The following is an 18406-nucleotide window of genomic DNA, read 5'->3' as shown; positions in this document are numbered from 1 at the left end:
AGAAGCTGCCTGGGGATGACGGGCGCAACGGCAAGCTCTCTTGCCGCGTTAGAGAGTCAACCACGGAGTACGAGTTTCTGTGCACAGTGATTTCCCTGTGCTCGTAATCGCACTCTCCCTTATCTCTGTTTAGAACGCGTCGCTAGTTTTGGCTTTCTGTAATTTGTTGTTATGTTATTTCATCATGTAAAAGTCAAACAATGCTATGGCCATTACCAACACATACACCAACCCCAAGGGTTTTGGGGAAGATTAAATAATCTGTGCAGAGAGCTTAATGCAGCGCCTGGCACAAACGCACACCCACTGAACACTGGCTATTGGTACTACTAGTATTTTGAGATTACCACTGCTACCTATGTTTTCCATTTGTTTGGCTTTAACTGACATATCTTTTGCCATTTATTTTTTTTAAAGAATCTTAAAAATTTAAAAGAAAAGGCAGCAAAGAAAAGCCATCGGCACTGACAGGTAAGTGCTGGTTCTTTTACACTGCTACCACGCAGACTCCGGCTGGCACACCCCCGCCCCGCGTGCTGGTGGCGGGCCTCTGGACGCTGCCGCTCCGGGCCGGCCCTGCCAGCCTCACTGCCCCGCAGCAGGGCGTTCTCCCTTTGGCCACCAGATTGCTCCCTACAGCAGTTAAAACTCATAAATGCTCAGTTATAAACACGATGATGCAACTGTGCCAAAAGGTAGCAGTCAGAAACGTGTAAGGCGGGATTTGTTTTTAGTGGTGCAACTGGAAAGGACTGGGTGGGTAACATGGAGGCTGCGAAAGCCTATGACCGACCATACCCAGACCGTCCCAGACACAGAGAAGCCCTCTGTCCCTCTCTCTGCAGCTGACCTCCACGCCACACAGCCAGCAGGTGCCCCAGCTGCTCTGCAGGCGAGAGAACTGAAATCCGGCCCCTACCCAGGAGAGGCAGCCCTAACCCCCGGAGAAGAAGGTGATGCCCACTTCCTCCCCTTGCCCTTCGATGTCCACAGGCCAGGCCCTCCCTGACTGATGGCCGGCCCCTTACCAAGGATTATCACAAGGAAGCCCGAAAGGCTTGCTTTGGCTTGCTCATTGATAAGTCTGTGTTCTCTGATGGGGCCCAGTGGGTTATGGGAGAAGAATGGGCTTTGACATCCTCCATGAGGATAGAAAATTGGTCTTTAACCGATATTAAAAGAGTACTATGCTTAGCAACTGAAGTTATAGTACAGACCAAGTAAAATAACAGATGTGAAAGCATTCTGTAAACTCCAAAGGGATCTAAAACATAAAAGGAAGTGGACTGTGTTCAACTAAATAATTGTAAGCAACTTAACTTGAATCAAAACCTGTGCTCCCGCGCCACATTCACGCATCGGCAGGCTCGGTATTAGGAAGCCATCAGTTCTCCCCAACCTGTTCCACAGATTCAGTGCAACCCGTTTAAAATCCCAGCAGAGTTTTTTTTTTGTAGAAATCAACAAGCTGATTCTGAAATTCTATGGATAAGCAAAGACACTAACAAAAGCAAGACAACTCTGAACAGGAATGAGGTCGGAGGACTCCCGCCGCCTGATTCCCAGCCCTCCTGGAAAGGCGAGCAGTCAAGAGACACAGAGACTGGTGGGGCGGAAGCCGCTGTTGGGACGTGGGTGCGCACGCACACGCGTGCACACACACACATACGGTCAAGCGATTTTCAACCAAATTGCCTAGGCAATTCACCAGGGAAAGGTCTTCTCAACAAACGGTGCTGGAATGAGTCCACATCCAAACGCAGAAAGGGTCATCCTCAATTCATGCTGTGTCCTTCATTAAAAAATGAACTTGAAATTACTTCCGTATAAAACCTAAAACTATACAACTCCCAGATGAACACAGAGAGGAAAAAACTCCCAGATCCCAAGTGAAGCACAGAATTCTTAGAAAAGGCACGAAAGGCAGGAATCATAATAGATCGAAATGATAAGCTGGACTTCATCAAAGCTTAAAACATCTGCTCTTCAAGACTTTTGTTAAGAAAATGAAAAGACAAGCCACCGACGGGGAGAAAATATTTTCGAAGCGCGTATCAGATAAAGAATTGGTATCTAAAATATATAATGAACTCTCACAACTCAGTAATAAGGAAATAAACAATTCTATTTGAAAACTGGGCAAAAGACTTGAAGAGACACTTCAAAGATGCGAGCATGGCAAACGGGCACATCAAAAGGTGTTCCATGCTATCAGTCATTAAGAAAATGCAAATTAAAACCGCAGTGAGATAGCACCACACATGTAGCAGAAAGGCCAACATTTTAAAAACTGAAATACCATCACCTCAAATATACTGTGATGACTAATATAAAAAACAAAACAAAAAAGAAAATCTCAAAGGTTGGTGATGATGTGGAGAAATTAGAACTCTTACACGGTGTTGGTGAGAATGTAAAATGGTATAGCAATTGTGGAAAACGGTTTAGGAGTTCCTCAGAAAATTAAAAATAGAATTACGATAGAATCCAGCAATCCCACTTCTGGGTATATACCCAAAGGAATTGAAATCATGTTCTGGAAGAAACAGCTGCACGCCCACGCACAATAACCAAGAGGTGGGAGCAACCCACACGTCCATTGATGTATGAACAGATAAACAAAGTTTGCTTTATACAAAAGGCGAAATATTATTTAGCCTTAAAAAGGAAGGAAACCCTGTCACCTGCCACAATATGGAGGAGCCTTGAGGACATGATGCTAAGTGAAATAGCCAATCAAAAAAAGAAAAGAAAAAGGACCGCAGGATGTCACTTATATGAGGTCCCTGGAGTGGGCGAATTCAGAGAGACAGGAAGTAGAAGGGTGGCTGCCTGGGGCTGGGGAATGGGAGTGCGATACAGAGTTTCATTTCTGTGAGAGGAAGGAGTTCTGGAGGTTGGTTGTGCTACAATGTGAATATACTTAACACTATTGAACTTATACTCTAAAATGCTTAGGATGGTAACTGGTGTGTTGTGTTCTTCGGGGCAATTTAAAAACACCTGAAAAACAAGTGCTGGAGGAGACAGCAGGCGGGCCCTGGCACCCGCACACGCCGCCGGTGGGAGTGCAGAACAGTAGGACCAGTGAAACAGTACAGCAGTTTCTTGTAAAATAAAATACACACTTACCTAGTAGTTACACTTCTGGGTGTTTACACAGAAACCGTGTGTGAATGGCTACAATATCTTTACTCACAACTGCCAAAAGATGGAAACAATCCAAGTGCCCACCAACTGGTGAATAGCTAAACAAATTGCAGCTCCTCCATGCAATGGAAGACTATTCAGAAATAAAAAAAAGGAATGAACTAAAAGAACCTATGCACCCCAATGTTCATAGCGGCACAATGTATTATAGCTAAGTGCTGGAAGCAACCTAGGTGCCCATCAGTCAATGAATGGATCAAAAAACTGTGGTACATTTACACAGTGGAATTCTATGCAGCAGAAAGAAGGAGCTCCTACCCTTTGCGACAGCACGGATGGAGCTGGAGAGCACTATGCTAAGTGAAACAAGCCAGGCAGTGAAAGACAAACACCATATGATCTCACCTTTAACAGGAACCTAAACAACAAAACAAACAAACAAACAAGCAAAATATAGCCAAAGACACTGACATAGAGAACAGGCTGACAGTGACCAGAGGGGAGAGGGGAAGGAATTTCAGGGGAATTTCAGGGGAAAATGGGAAGGGTTTATAGGAACAAATATAAAGGACACATGGACAAAAACTAGGGGGCGGGTAGAAATGGGAAGGAAGTGGGGAGGGAGAGGTGGGTGGGCTGGGATGGGAGTAAAAGACAGAAAACTGTACTTGAACAATGACTAAAATAAAATTTAAAAAAGAAAAAAAATAAAAGAAATGAACTACTGATAAACACAATGTAGTGGGTTGCATTACGTGCCCTAACAAAGACACGTGGAAGCCCTAATGCCGAGTACCTGTGAAGGTGACCTTGGGAATCTGGGGAAGAGAACCTTTTCGGATTTGATCAAGTTGAGATGAGGTCAAACTGGACAAGAGTGTGCCCTAAATCCAGTGACTGGTGTCTTTACAAGAGAAGGGAGAGGAAGATGCGAACACAGAGACAGAGAGACGTAAAGAAGGTCGTATGCAATGGAGGCAGACGAGGGGCTCCAGGGACTGGCGGCGACCAACAGGAGCTAGAAGGAGACTCTCCCCTAGAGTCTTCGGAGAGTGCAGCGGGCCGACACTTAGATTTCGGACTTCCAGCCTCAGAGCTGGGAGAGAACACACGTCTGTCATTTTAAACCACCCAGCTTACGGTGCCGTGTTAGAGCAGCCCTAGGAAAGCAGCAGGCTCAGCAACGGGGTGAAAGCACGAGTGACAATGGAGACGGCGGCCTGCGCCTTACGTCCGCACTCTGCGGTGCGGCGGACACGGGACACAGGAGGCAGTGAGGTGTGGCCAGTCCACACTGAGATGTGTCTCCGTGTAAAATGCACGCCAGATTTCAAACACTCAAGACAAAAAATAAAGAATGCGCGCTATTTCATTTAATAACTGTTTTTCATATTGATACATGTTGAAATGATACTATTTTGGATATAGTGAGTTAAATAATTATTTAAGTTATTAAAATAAAATTCATTCTTCAGTGTGTCTACTGAAAAAGCTTAAATTACAACCCATACGTGGCTCCCATTGTATCTCCCTGGACGTTGGAAAGTCACGTTACCCTACCCTGCAGAGAGTAGGAAAGAGAACAGCACAGCGTGCCCAGAACACTGCACTGTATGTAGGCCAGGTTTACCCTTCAAGATCTAGTCTTTTTAAGGGTAATCTCTGCCTATCTGTTTCAGGTCCACTCAGCTTAAAGAAGTAAATATCCAAAGGTACCTGAAACTCGGACGCGCTGCCCCGCAGCTGGCTCACATTGGGTAAGGATCCGCCATGGTACTGTGTCAGGCGCAGTTGCTGAAGCTTCTGAAATTGAACCTGGAGACAAAGAGATTGCAAGGCTTTGAGAGATGACAGCAAAGGCCTGGAGAACGCATCAAAGCAGGCTGCCTGGTAGTGACATGGCTCAGGAGTGAGAGTCTTGGTTTCAATTTCTTCTCTACTTAAAACTGCCAGGTTTCCGGTGCTCGGTGGTTTTTGATTAGTCTATTTTTGGAAAGAATTTACCCGTGTTCCAAATGTCCTGTGTGCCATCACGGTAGACATTCTTGCAAAGTCTTTTGAGTGTGTACGTGAAGGGGTGCAGGCACAGCCTTCACCAGCAATAGAGAACTTCTTGAAGAGAAACTAAGCCCCCATCTACAACTGACTGTGCAACACGGCTGTCCTCCCTCCCCTGCTCCTTCCCAGCCACCCCCTTGTACCTGTGACGACTGCGTAGTTGTAATCACAGCACAGGTACAACCCTAAGCCTTTTCTACGTGACACATATATCCCATCATATTCTATGGCAACATTTCTTCTTCCAAATTATTTCCAAAGGACACATTCCAAAGAGCGATTACTCAGTCTCTGGGTACGGGCCTTTCAGTGGCTCTCAGCACATGCTGCAGAAATGCTTTCCCAAAGGGTAAACCCGTGTACATGTGAGAAAACAGTTTCACCGGAAACCTCGCCAACACTGCAGACGATCTGTGACTGGGGTGCGGGAGGAGGCCGATCCCACAGGTACGCAATGGTATGCCACTGTTTTAATGTGACTTTCTTCTGCAAGCTCTTCCTTGCTTCATTTTTCAAAAGGCAATAAATTGGTTATAGTTCTTGTAAACCCCCAAGTGGTCTGATCTGGTCTTTAAGAGTTCTCTTTTTAAAATAATAAATTACCTCTGTGGTTATATAATCCCTGGCACTTATAATTCACATTGGGAAGAAAGGGTAGATGGGAACCCCGAGGCAGACGTTTTCCCTTTCGCTACTCTTTCTCTTTGCCTAATCAAAAGAGACTACCAGGTCTGAGTCTCCCTTGCCCACCTCATCCCTAACCCTCGCCACAGCTACCACGGGAGATGGCACTACCCCAGTTTACAGACCCGGACACCCAGAGCTTGGGAGCTCAGAGACTGGCACAGGGTCACGAAGCTACAAGGAAGCCAAGCTGTGGCGGTCTAACTGAAAACCCACGTTCTTTCTTATTTCTTCCATATTCTTTTCCTTTTTTCTTTTCGTTTCTCCCTCAATAATCGCACTATTTACAAGCTCAGAGAAAAGTGAGGTTTGGTTGTCCAAAAGCAACGCCGAGCCTATGAAGCCCTCTGATTTTTTTTTTGTTTTTTGTATTTATGATGAAAACTTTCAAACATATACAAAACCCCGCCTAGCCATCACCCAGCTTCAGCAATGTTCCCAACTTATGTCTAGTCTTGATGCATCTTTTTCAACGTGCATCCCCAAAAGATAAGGACTTGCATCTCTTTGGAAGTTGAAAGGCATACGCTTTCCTTAGACCCACAGAAGAAGCTGGTTTCTCAAACACACTCCCCCGGGACATGCCCTCGTCACCAACTCCCAGACCTGAGCGTCGTCGCAGCAGAGAGAGACGCGGCGACTGAGCTTCCCCACCTACCAGCTGAGCTGGAAGAACAACAGCTCAGCGTGTGATCTTCGCATTGTCAGAGCACTTCCCCAAAGCATTTGACTCTGTGTCCTTCAAGTGTTCTAGATGAAATTCTCACCCTTCTTGGTCTAAACCCTTTCATTCCTTCTTCCGTCAACCCACCCATTTACCCCCTTACGTAAGAACTCCGAACTGTGGGTCCAGTGCTAGGCCAGGCACTGGCCTACGAAGGTGAATACGTGCCATGGCTCCTGCCTTCAGAGTTCTCGCCAAGGCTTCAGCTCTTACCCCACAGCCTCGATCGATGCTTCAGCCAAGCGAAGCTCCACGTGTAGCTAGAGGCCTGCCTTCCGCTGAGTGAAGGCCCACTTGGGGTCTCCCACATCTGCTCTCCCTCCCAAATGCCTGTTTCTAGAGCTCTCAGAGACGGTTGCACTGCAGTAGAAGGAGCGCTGGAGTTGGAATGAGAAGACCTGGCTTTGTAACCTGGGGCTGCCAGGCGGTGGGGCAGATTACTCGGCTGCCTACTTCCCAAAGACAGAGCAGACAGGACACTGGTAGGTCACGGGAAAGTGGCCTAGGTAAGGTGGAAAGGTCTGGACGACTTCTCAGAATATCATTATTAACTGCCTACAAAACCCCTGAGAAGTTTTCATATTTTCCTTATTTGAGACGTAGAATCACTGAACCAAATAGAACCTCCGAGACTGTCCATGACACTGTCACGCTTACTGATGATGACAGTAAGGACCAAAGAATGGTTCGCCTGAGGCAGAGGCCGCAGACGGGCGGGCAGGCCACAGGCTACATTCAGCCTAGAGAGTTCTGTTTGACCCCCACGATACTGCCCCACTCGATGTTTTAAATTTTAATTTGAAAATTAGGAGGCTATAAAAATCTGGATTTCCAGCTTCTCTTTATTGAGAGTGCAAACCATACTGGACCCATATTCTCGCGTGGCAAAACACCCGGAGCTGAGGAGTGACGGCCCTCTCAGCCACGCTGAGGTCCTCGTGTTTGACCAGCTCCTCATTGTACCTTATGATTCCCCCGCTAGGGCCTGAGATCGGCTACTCTTTACATCTCATTGCTGACCCCTCCGCCCGGCTCCCTTACCTGCCTTACCCTGTATACCCTGTAACTCAAGTTAGCAACTGCTAGACTTTAGTTACATGCTTTAGTGGAATTTCCTTCAATGTCTACATGAAATGAGATCCAATCCTCACTAGCTCCTTAAAAAAAAAAAAGTATCTCAATAGTCAACACAATCCCAAACAAAATCCCAGCGGGCCTTTTTATAGAAATTGAGAAGATAATTCTAAAATGTATGGATATGTAAACAACCTAGACTAGCCAAAGTAAGTTCAAGGAACAAGGTTGGAAGACTTAAGTTACCTCATGTCAAGACTCACCATAAAGCTACAGTGACCTAGGCAGGGTGCCACTGTGAGAACAGGGGATGTGTAGATCAACAGAACCAAAGAGTGTTCAAAAACAGGCCACACACATATATGGCCAGTTAATTTTTGACGAAAGTGTCACAGCAATTCGATGGAGAAAGAGTAGTGTTCTCAACAAATGCTTCTGAAGTAGCTGAATATGCAGACACTCAGTGCAGCCGCCAGATTCAAACCCCAGCTCTAGCACTTAGCAGCCCTGCAACCTTAATTCTGAAGCCTCAGCTTGCTCATCTGCAAAATGAAGAACATTCTAGAAACCTACTTCGTAGGGTCAACTGTGAGAACTATATGAGATAATGAATGTAAAGAGATCAGTACAGTGCCTCGTGGAAAGATAATGCTCAATTTTTAGCCCAAATCTAGTCTTTCTCGTCTCCTCTCTCTACTCCTCTCTGAGACCCCACTTCTCCACAACATAGGTAATGTTTGTTTGTTTTCATCTAAAACTGATGGTTTTCCCCCAAGTATCCAAGCCAAATCAATGATCCAGGTTGATGTACCAAGTTTATCCTGAGGTTTCTCAACACTACAAGTTGTCCTTCGGAGCCGAACTTCTTGAACGAGTTCCCAGCCCCGTCTCCATTTTCTCCCATTCATTCCTCAGAGCCTTACAACCTCCCTACCTGTGTGTGAATGCAGTGGCCTGCACCTCAGTTACCAATGGCCTCCACGTTACTAGTAGACCGAAGGACGTGGCCTTATCAGGTCAGACCAAGTCAGCAGCACTGACCTAGGCTTGTCGACATTCCCCCTCTTAACAATCATCCTCCCGGCTTTTCTATCTAGTGGCTCTTCAGCCTTCTTTGCTGGCGCCTCCCCCTCCTCTTCCCCTCTCCCTCTCCTTTAAATGGTGAAGCCACTTGGGCTTCTCCTAGGCCCTCTTTGCAGCTCAGTCTGCATAGCAGGGGTCACAAACTCAAATGCCTACAGGTGCCAAGTATGGAAGGTGACAAAGTGAAGTGGGCTGGAGTCACTCTGAGGAACACTATAGGGAGTGGTGGGGAGTGTGGCAAACTGAAGAACACACACCTGCCCTATCTAATGGTGAAAGCACACTGTTCAGCTCCAGGTAACTGCTGCCATGCAGAAACGCTGGGTGAGTGTTGTCAGATAATCTCATTTTTTTCAAAACAAGCCAGAGTTCATATTTTAATGTAAAATCCCAATATTTATTATTGGCCCTAATTTTTTTGAAAAAATACATGCATGGGTGCCCCACATTAAAAAACATGTCGGAGAGTCAAATTAGACTTAGGCTACCAACTTGCAAGGTGTTCTCTAGACATTCTTCCCAGGCAGCTGAATCTCCTTTTGCAGCTACACACCAAAATTCCCACATTTCTATCACTAGCCCAGACTTCCCTCCCGAGCTCCAGGACCCCTTACCATCTGCCTGCTGGACCCTCTCTACTTACATGACTCAGCGGCACCTCAACCTCAGCATCTCTCGACACTGAAGGGTCTGCCCCATCCTTGCTCCTGCCAGTGTGCCCTCTATACGGAGGGGACCCTGAAATGGCTCACTCTGAAAGCGAGGGAGCATCCTTGAGTCCTCCCCCTCAATGCCATCGCCACATCCCCTAGAATAGTACTACAACCTCCAACCAGTTTCTCTGCCACCTCCTCCTCCGTTCCAGCCACCATTCTGGAGCGAGAGGCATTCTTTGAAAATGCAAAGCTCTGCTGGTTTGACCCCTCAGTGACTCCCCGTAGTTCCTGGGATCAAGTCCCAAATCCTGCCTCTACAATCTGAACCCTGTGAACCCCTCATCTCAAATCACCCTCTTTGTCCCCTTGATGAACCTCTGTTCCCTGTGCCTGAAACATTCTCTCCCCCTCAACAAGCAAACATACATTCTCAATGCCTTCCTCACTCCCACTCACCCGTTGGGCCACTAGCGGAGGTCAAGACTCCCTACCATACACTCTAAGAGTCCATCTGCTTCCCCTCTGTAATATTCATCAAAGTGTGTCCTTACTTGTCAAATGAATGTCTTTCCCATTAAATTCTAAAATCCATGAAGAGACTGATTTGCTTGCTCACTGCTGTATCCCCAGTTTCCATCCTCACGCCTGGCACCTACAAGGGACTCATTCAGTAAGTATTTGTGGAATACATTAAGATCTTTGAAGCTACCATGGCTGGCGTAGCTCAGTGGATTGAGCGCGGGCTGGGAACCAAAGTGTCCCAGGTTCGATTCCCAGTCAGGGTACATTCCTGGGTTGCAGGCCATAACCCCCAGCAACCGCACATTGATGTTTCTCTCTTTCTCTCTCTCTCTCTCTCTCTCCCTCTCTCTCTCTCTCTCTCTCTCTCCCTCCCTCCCTTCCCTCTCTAAAAATAAATAAAATCTTTAAAAAAAAAAAAAAAAAGATCTTTGAAGCGAGATACCATGTCTCCCTTCACCTTCCCCATGCACAGTCGACCACAGTGGGCACTCCAGCACTGACAAATGAAGGCACGAAGGGACGGCCTCTATCCAGGCATGCCTGCTCCCACTCCTTCCCTCTCCTCACCATCCCAGGGACTACCTCCTTGCATTCTCGTCTGAAAATTTTCCCAGTGCTTCCTGATAAGGAGGACCCCCACAGCTGGAATGAAAAATTCTCCATAATCTAGCCCATCCCACCTACTAGGCAAATAGGACTTAACACTAGCACTTGAAGGATCGGCTGTGATTGTACAGAGAAGGTCCGGAAGCCCGGCGCAGGCTCAGAGAGGAAAGAGCACCTAGACTGCTGAGGGATGCCTGCTGTGGGCTGGTCACGGAGAGTCAGTGTGTCTGCCGTCCAGTTACCAATGAACAACAGATGGGTCTTTCTCCGTGTGGGATCTTTGGACTGCTGGAGGTTCACAGGCATATATGCCTGGGGATCTGAGATTTCTCTCGAGTGCTCGTTCACCGTTGTGATTCATGATGAAAATAGCCCTTAAAATTTTAAATGAGCCAGTATTACTAGGCAAACTCAGCGTTATCATTTGTCTTTGTGTTTATGAACACAGCAGAGTCAAACTGCAGTACCTTACTTGCAGTCCATACAGGAGAAAAGAAACCAGGGAACATTAACACGCAAGTGATGCTCTGGACCAGGAGATGGGCGCAGTGGCATCATAATTTTGTAATAATTAGAAATAGAGAGAAGTGGTGGCTGAATGGTCACGTGGGGCACAGATGACCAGGCTTGCTACACTCCAGAGAATCTAAGCGACAGGGATCAGCATCACATTCACATAGGGAGCTCCGGGTCAGCTCAGCAAAGGAGCCTTGGTCCCATAAAGTAATGTTAATTGCACTTGAATTAATTGCATTTTTAACTTTGAATTTATTTACATATGCACTTTGGTTTATGGTTCTATCACAGCTATAAGCAAAGGACATTCCATACAACTTATGTTTGAACGTAGTTGAGGAACATAATCAAAATTCATTGCGGTGAACATTGAGGATCTGTGAAAAAACCTTTGCCTTTAAAAAAGTCTGTACCTTAGTCATGACCTGATCTGTCAGGGATGTTTTAAGGGGGATTCACGAACTGAGTGAAATATTGGATCAACTCTAGGTGCTGTATTTTGCTGTGTACAATGCACACTTTTTTGCCCAGATGTTTGAGGGAAAGATACGGGTGCACATTATGCTTGGGTATAATGATAGCTATCACATTCCCGTGTTTAATGCACACAAAACTGCAGGTGTGCATTAAGCACAGGAGTGTATTACACACGGCAAAATACGGTATGCAGACATAGAGAATGCATGTATTTGTATGCACATAATTCCTTTATCCTAACCACACAGAACAACACAGGCCCAGCACTAACCCTCAGCTTTCACCCAGTCGTTCCCCTCCGTGTGCCCTGAGCTTGTCATGCTCATCCCTGAACCTAACCAAGGTCACATGGAAATGCCTGTGGACACCAGGCAAGTAATAAATGAATAGAGCCAGTCAGGATGTGGGAAGAAAATTTTTTTTCTTGAAATCCAGCTTTTATCTACATTAGGTTTTTTCTGAGTGTGACAGCAACGTAAGCGCAAGAGTATTTTCGCTTTCCTCCTAACTTCACTACAAGACAACGCCATCAGAAAGATGACAAACGGCAGGTGACACCTGGCCTCAGTGTGTGTGTGGGGGGGGGGCATAACAGTGAGGGGCGCTCACTGGGGCCCACGAGGAGAATCCAAGGTCCATTCGAGGGGGCGCGCGAGGCCACCCAGCTCGGTCCAGTGGCTGTCATATGGGAATTCAGGCTGAGTGTCTCCCAATATTATAATTATAGTTATATATAATACAATATTATATATTCACACCTGAAGAAATGTTTATACACATAAATTCTATAATTATATATATATATATATATATATATATATATATATATATATAATTTCTGTAAAATTTTTTCGGTTTTCTGTGATCTCCCAATTTAAAAAATTCTGACAACAGAGTCAAGGAGTTTTCCCCCAAACGCTGTGCTGACCCCCAAAATGACGGAGCCCGCAGCTCGGGGAGCCGGGGCCGCCCTCCTCCCACCCAGCGGCCTCCCGGCCCAGCATCCGCCGCATCCTCCCCCATCCTCCTCCATCCTCCAAGGTCAGCATCAGGCTCCTCCGGAGAGGCCCGCCCGGCTCCCGCCCCGCAGCCCCGCGCCCGCACCGCCGCCGCCGGCTCCGCATCCTCCGCCGCCCCACGCCGCGGCGGCCCCGCCCCGCCGGGTGTTTGTCCCGCTCGCGGCGCGCTCGCTCCTCCCGGACCCCTCGGTCGCCGGCGACGCCGCCACGCACCTTGCCGCCGGCTGAGAGACCCGCGGCCGAGCCCAGCGAGCGGCCGACGGCGCGGCCCGGAGCGGCGAGAGTGGGGAAGGCGGCCCCCGGCGCCCCGCAGCCCGGGCCGGCCCCGAGCGCGCTCCCTCCGAGGGCGGAGGGACGCTCGGGCCCGGGCCCCGACGCCCGGCGGTCCCGAAGGGCTCGCGGCGGTGGACGCTCGGGGCGCGGAGCAGACGCACGGCGCGCCGCCGGGCTGTTTGCGATTTCCTCCCGGGCGCCGGGGCGCCCTCCCCTGCGGGCCGCCCTCGCCCCGCCGCCCGCCTCGCCCGCGCCGCTCCGACCCCGCTCCCCGCACGCCCGGCCCCGCCGTCTCCCACCGCCGCGGCGCGCGGGGGGTCTCCCGGCGGGACGGTGCCGAGGCCGCGGCCGGGCGGCCCCGCTCCCGGGCGCCGCCCCGCCTCAGCCCCGCCGCCGCTTCGGGCCCGCGACCTCTCACCCCACGCGCGGGCCCCGTCCGCGCCCGTGGCCGCCCCCGCCCGCACCGGCCCGGGCCCTCACCCGCGACAGGGTGAGGTCGGTCATGAGCTGCTCGAAGGCCCGCGTCTCCTCGGCCTGCCGTTGCGTGTGCAGCGCGATCTTCTCACTGAACTTCCGCGGGTTGGCGCTGCCCGAGCCCGGGGAAGAGGCCATAGCGCCGCCGGGCGCCGGCGCGGGGGAGACAGCGGGCGCGGGGCCCGCCGCTCAGCCCACCCTTCGGTCCGTCAGTCCGCAGGCCGCCCGAGCAGCCGCCCGAGACCCTTCCTCCGGCTCGACCCCTCGGAGGAGCCGCCGCGGCCGCAAAGCCAGTGAGCAGCCGGGAGCGCGCGAGTCTCTTCTACGCGCTGGCCCCGCCCCTTCCCCCGCCCCGCCGCCAGGCCCCGCCCCCGTGCCGCCCGCTAGGCCCCGCCCGCTGGCCCCGCCCCCGCTACGGTTCTAAGTCCCAGGGCTTCCCCGGGTTCCCCACCCCGCAGGGCTCAGACCCAGAGGGAACCCCCATCGGCACAGCAAACGGATCCTACACGTGGATCCGTGTACAACGGATAGACTACAATAGACTATTGTAGACAGTAGTCTACAACTTCACGGAAAAACCGCACTTTGGGGATAGCCAGACTTCTGGATTTATGTTATAATTTTAGAACACTTTTAACAGGGGCGTGAAAATTAGGGGACTTGGGTTTGAGCAATTCTCTCCCTTAGTTCCCACACTGGGGCTCTCCAGCTCCCATTACGCTCCCCCTTTTGATTCGTTTCGCTGACAGTCTGCTCAGGCCCACCCAAGACAAAGGTACTCAACCCGGATCTTTTAAAAATCATCTCCTGCTTTGCACACAGTTGAGACACCACCCCCGCCCTGGTGCAACCCCTTCGCTCTCTCAGCCTGGGCTCCTTTTTCAGGTTCTTCCCGAGTCTCCCTGTGGCTGCTGGCCTCTGCTCCAGCTGGATGTCACCCTCACCTTTTACAACCAGCCTGTCAACCTCAGCGTCTCCTTTCGCCGTTCAGAAGCCACTCAGTATCAACGCTGGCGTGCATCAAGATGTCCAGGACAGCGCTGAAAGTGTCTGTGTTTCGTAAATCAGAGATACACAGAAGAGTGCCGAAAATAATACAAACACTCCACGCCCTCCACCACCACGATGAAACACATCAAAACATTTTGCTTCACTTACTTGCTGTTTAATAAATACAAAATTAGACATAACTAAAGCCCCACCATTATTATTCTCCTTCCTCCCTAGAGGTACTCACTGTGCTCAAGTTGGTTCATTGCATTCCATACCTCTTCATGTTTTTTAACATATTTTATTTATTTACTTTTAGAGAGAGGGGGAGGGAGAGAAAGAGAGGGAGAGAAACACCAATGTGTGGGTGCCTCATGCTCGTCCCTCACAGGGGACCTGGCCCGCAACCCAGGCATGTGCCCCGACTGGGAATTGAACCAGTGACCCTTTGCTTCACAGTTCAGCGCTCAATCCACTGAGCCACACCAGCCAGTCCCTCTTCATGTTTTTTATATTTTTATTACATGTGGTGTATGGACCTACCCACTGCATATGGAAGGCCAAATTCTGTTTTTAAATTTTACAAAAATGACATGCTGAATACTCTTTTGCAACTTTTTTCATTTCCTATTGTTTTTTGAGATTAATTTGCGTTGACTCATTTGTTTTAACTACTGTGTAGTATTTCATTATGTTTTTCATGTCTCATACAGCAACTAGCTGGATTTTTTAGAACTGAATGTGACCATGTATCTCTATTAGCTAGAGTTGAGCTTGTTTTATTATAACTGATTTTTTTTCTGTTTCATTTTGTGCTCTCTACCATACTTTTTAATATATTTTTAAAGATTTTGTTTATTTTGAGAGAGAAGCGAAGGGAGAAAGAGAAACAGGGATGTGTGACGGAAACATGGATCGGTTGCCTCTCGCACGCCCCCAAGTGGGGAACCTGGCCAGCAACCCTGGCAGGTGCCCTGACCAGGAATCAAGTCCGAGACCCTTTGGTTCCATCCAGGTGGGCACTCAATCCACTGAGCCACACCAGCCAGGACCTTATATGTTACTTTTTCATTTCCTGTTATATTTTCTGGGTTCAGTTGTGAGGACAGCATTCATTCTTTGTAGTTTAAGTACAAAAGGGTTGTTTTCAATAAGGGTCTTGTTGGGCAGGGGGCTGAAGAAGCCGACTCCAGGCTGAACGTTGAGGAAGGACTTTGAGAGCCATGCTGGTAGGACCAGGCCACCGGAGGAGCCACCGCCTCTTCTGAAATCTGGAAGCCACCTGTTGAATGAAAAGGCTGTCACTAAACTTCCCAGCTCCTGAACCATACAGCTGTTATCCTAAGAAGCCACCGCAGAAAATTCAGACAGCTCCGTAACAGTCTCCACCAACTTCACAGGCTCTCCTTCCCCTGCACCTTACAAATCAAATCAGAGAGGAAACGTGACTGAGGAGCCAAAATTGCATCCAGAGTCCTACCTGCAGTAACATCTAGGACAGATGTAGTTCTAGATGTAGTCCTTCAGCTTCTGAAATACAGTAAGGCACAGGAGGACACGGGAATGGGTGTTACCCTACATCCGCCCTCTTCATCACCAACTCACCAACCCAAGTATCTATCATAGCTGCATTCTACTGCATTGAATGCTCTTTTTTTTAAAATTTGCACATTTCCCCTGTTGGTTCGGAAGATGCTCATTGCATTTCTACTTTTCTTATGGTTAACCTAATAATTTTAAAATTTAATTTTAAGTCAAATAAGTACATGTGCATTGTTTAAAAAGTTGCACAAGATCTATAATTTTAAAGACGTAATCCCAGCCCTGGCTGGTGTGGCTCAGTGGATTGAGCACCAGCCTTTGAAGCAAAACGTTGCTGGTTCGATTTCCAGTCAGGGCACATGACTGGGTTGTGGGCCAGGTCCTCAGCAGAGACACATGAGAGGCAACCACACATTGATGTTTCTCTCTCTCTCTTTCTCCCTCCCTTCCCCTCTCTAAAAATAAATAAATATTACTATTTTAAATAGAATTTAAATAATTTTATAAATTTTATTTTTATTTTATTAAATAATATTTTAAATAAAATATTTTAAGTAAGATTTTAAATAAAATCTTTTAAAAAACATAATTCCAAATTCCCACTATAAATAAGTTTATCATGCTGTTTTTGTGATTTTTCCCTTCAATTTTTGATAGTAACTACTCATTCTTTAGTATGGAAAAGGATGTTCTGGCTATTTTGTGTCCCCATCAAAAATGTGATTGTTCTTGCTCCCATCCTTTCAATGCAGTTAAATGATAATTTGGTGTATATTAAGTATTTACTATAGTTCCATTTTTTAAAAGATTTTTTAAATCTATTTTTGAACAGGGGAAGGGAGGGAGAAAGAGAGAGAGAGAAACATCAATGTGTGGTTGCCTCTCATGTGTCCCCCACTGGGGACCTGGCCCACAACGCAGGCATGTGACCTGACCAGGAATTGAACCTGCGATCCTTTGGTTCTCAGCCCATGCTCAATCCACTGAGCTATGCCAGCCAGGGCTATAGTTCCATTTTGCACATTTTTTTTGTGTGTGAGTTAAAAAAATTGCCTCCATTTTGTCCCTGGCTGGGTAGGTCTGTTGGTTAGAGCATCTTCCCGATACACCAAGATCACAGGTTTGATTCCCCGCTCAGAGCACACATAAGAAACAACTGATGAATGCATAGATAAGTAGAACAGCAATTCAATGTTTTATTTCTCTAAAAACTCAACTAAAAAAAATAAAAATAAAATTGCCTGTTTTTTTTGCTTAGATTTCTTTCAACCCCTTACAGACCCTTTCCCAAACTCCCTGGTTTGTATTCGTGTTTACAGCCCTGTTCCTCCCCTTTCGGTGCTGTCTTTCTGAAACTCTCTGAAAGAACTCAGAGAGATGTCACTGCATCTGGGCCCTGGGTCTGGGGGAAGCTTCTCTCCGGGAGCGCTTTCCCGTAGCTCCTCTCCCCTGGACACTGTGCTGAGGGCGCCTTGGTCTCCTGCCCCTCCACCACCTCTGCTCCCTGCCTCCCCCCTGCCTGGTCCTCCTTCACTGTAATGGAGTACACCCTCCAGTAGTTTCCTGAGGGGCGGGGTGGGAGGGGAGAGAGACCATGTAAAATCCTGGGGACCATGTGTGCACATGTTTTTATTTTACCCTCAGGCTTGATTGATAGCTGGGCTGAGAATAGTCATCACAGGAAATTCATCTCACTTACATCTGGGCATCGCTTCTCCTCTTCCTCGCTCCCGGCGCTGCTGTGGGGAAGGCCCCCTCTCCTTTGGAGGTGACCTGCTTTTTTGAGGTGGTGTTTATCTTTTACTCCCCCCCACCCCACTATTCCCTGAAGACTTAGTGTCCTGATACGTGACCTTGATGACGTGCCTGGACGAGGGGTTTGGCTGCCCCTTGTGCCGAGCACCCGTGTGTGGGCACAAGCTGGACGCTCGCATCCTGCGGTTCCAGGAAATGGTCTTCTTTTTGATAATTTTCACTTTTTGTCCTCCCCCCCCCCCGCCGAAATCCTGCTAGCTGATGGGTCTTCTAGATTGCTCTTCTGCCACCTTTTCTCCCCTATTTTCTATTGCCTTGTCTGTGTTTTGTTGTTCTATTTCCTGGTAAATTTTCTCAACTTGATTCTCCAACCCAGACTTCTGTTGAACTTTTATTTCTGCTCTTGTACTTTGAATGTCTAAATGCCCTTTCCTGATTTCGGAGTGTTTCTTTTAAAATGGCATCCTGTATTCACTTCATGGATGTGCCTTAATTATAGGTTATTTCGGTTTTTACATTTTCTTCTACTCCTTGCATTGTCTCTGTTATTGCCTGACTTAATTTTTTTTTAGTTTGTTTATTTTGGTCTGCACCTACAGCTGTCCTCAAAACTCTGGTGATCCTTGACTCTCTGTTTAAAATTAAGACAAAGACACTAAATATGTATAGATTCCTTGTTTCTGGAAACAAAAATGTTTATATATATTATATATGTGTGTATATATATATGTATATACACACACACACAGATTGCTATCTGCAATTTTTTTTGTTTCCCAAGTCATATTGACTAGTTATTAGCT

General features: G+C 47.9%; 1 protein-coding gene across 4 annotated transcripts in view; it reads right to left on the bottom strand.

The window, feature by feature from the left end:
* CRTC3 (CREB regulated transcription coactivator 3) overlaps positions 1–13650 on the bottom strand; it is a 74644-nt gene extending 60994 nt beyond the window's left edge. For all 4 annotated transcript variants that reach the window (XM_028502215.2, XM_028502216.2, XM_036012338.1 and 1 more), the window contains exons 1-2: positions 13323–13650; positions 4867–4965 (exon numbers count right to left, since the gene is read on the bottom strand). In XM_028502215.2, the coding sequence (XP_028358016.1) occupies positions 4867–4965; positions 13323–13454 (231 nt within the window). In that variant the 5' untranslated portion in view covers positions 13455–13650. The remainder of the gene's footprint in view (positions 1–4866; positions 4966–13322) is intronic.
* Positions 13651–18406: the final 4756 nt, after the last annotated feature.

Source organism: Phyllostomus discolor, chromosome 12, assembly GCF_004126475.2.
Source record: "Phyllostomus discolor isolate MPI-MPIP mPhyDis1 chromosome 12, mPhyDis1.pri.v3, whole genome shotgun sequence".
Classification (NCBI taxonomy): Eukaryota; Metazoa; Chordata; class Mammalia; order Chiroptera; family Phyllostomidae; genus Phyllostomus; species Phyllostomus discolor.
The sequence above is the reverse complement of the archived record's forward strand: the minus strand, read 5'-3'. Positions and strand labels throughout refer to the sequence as shown.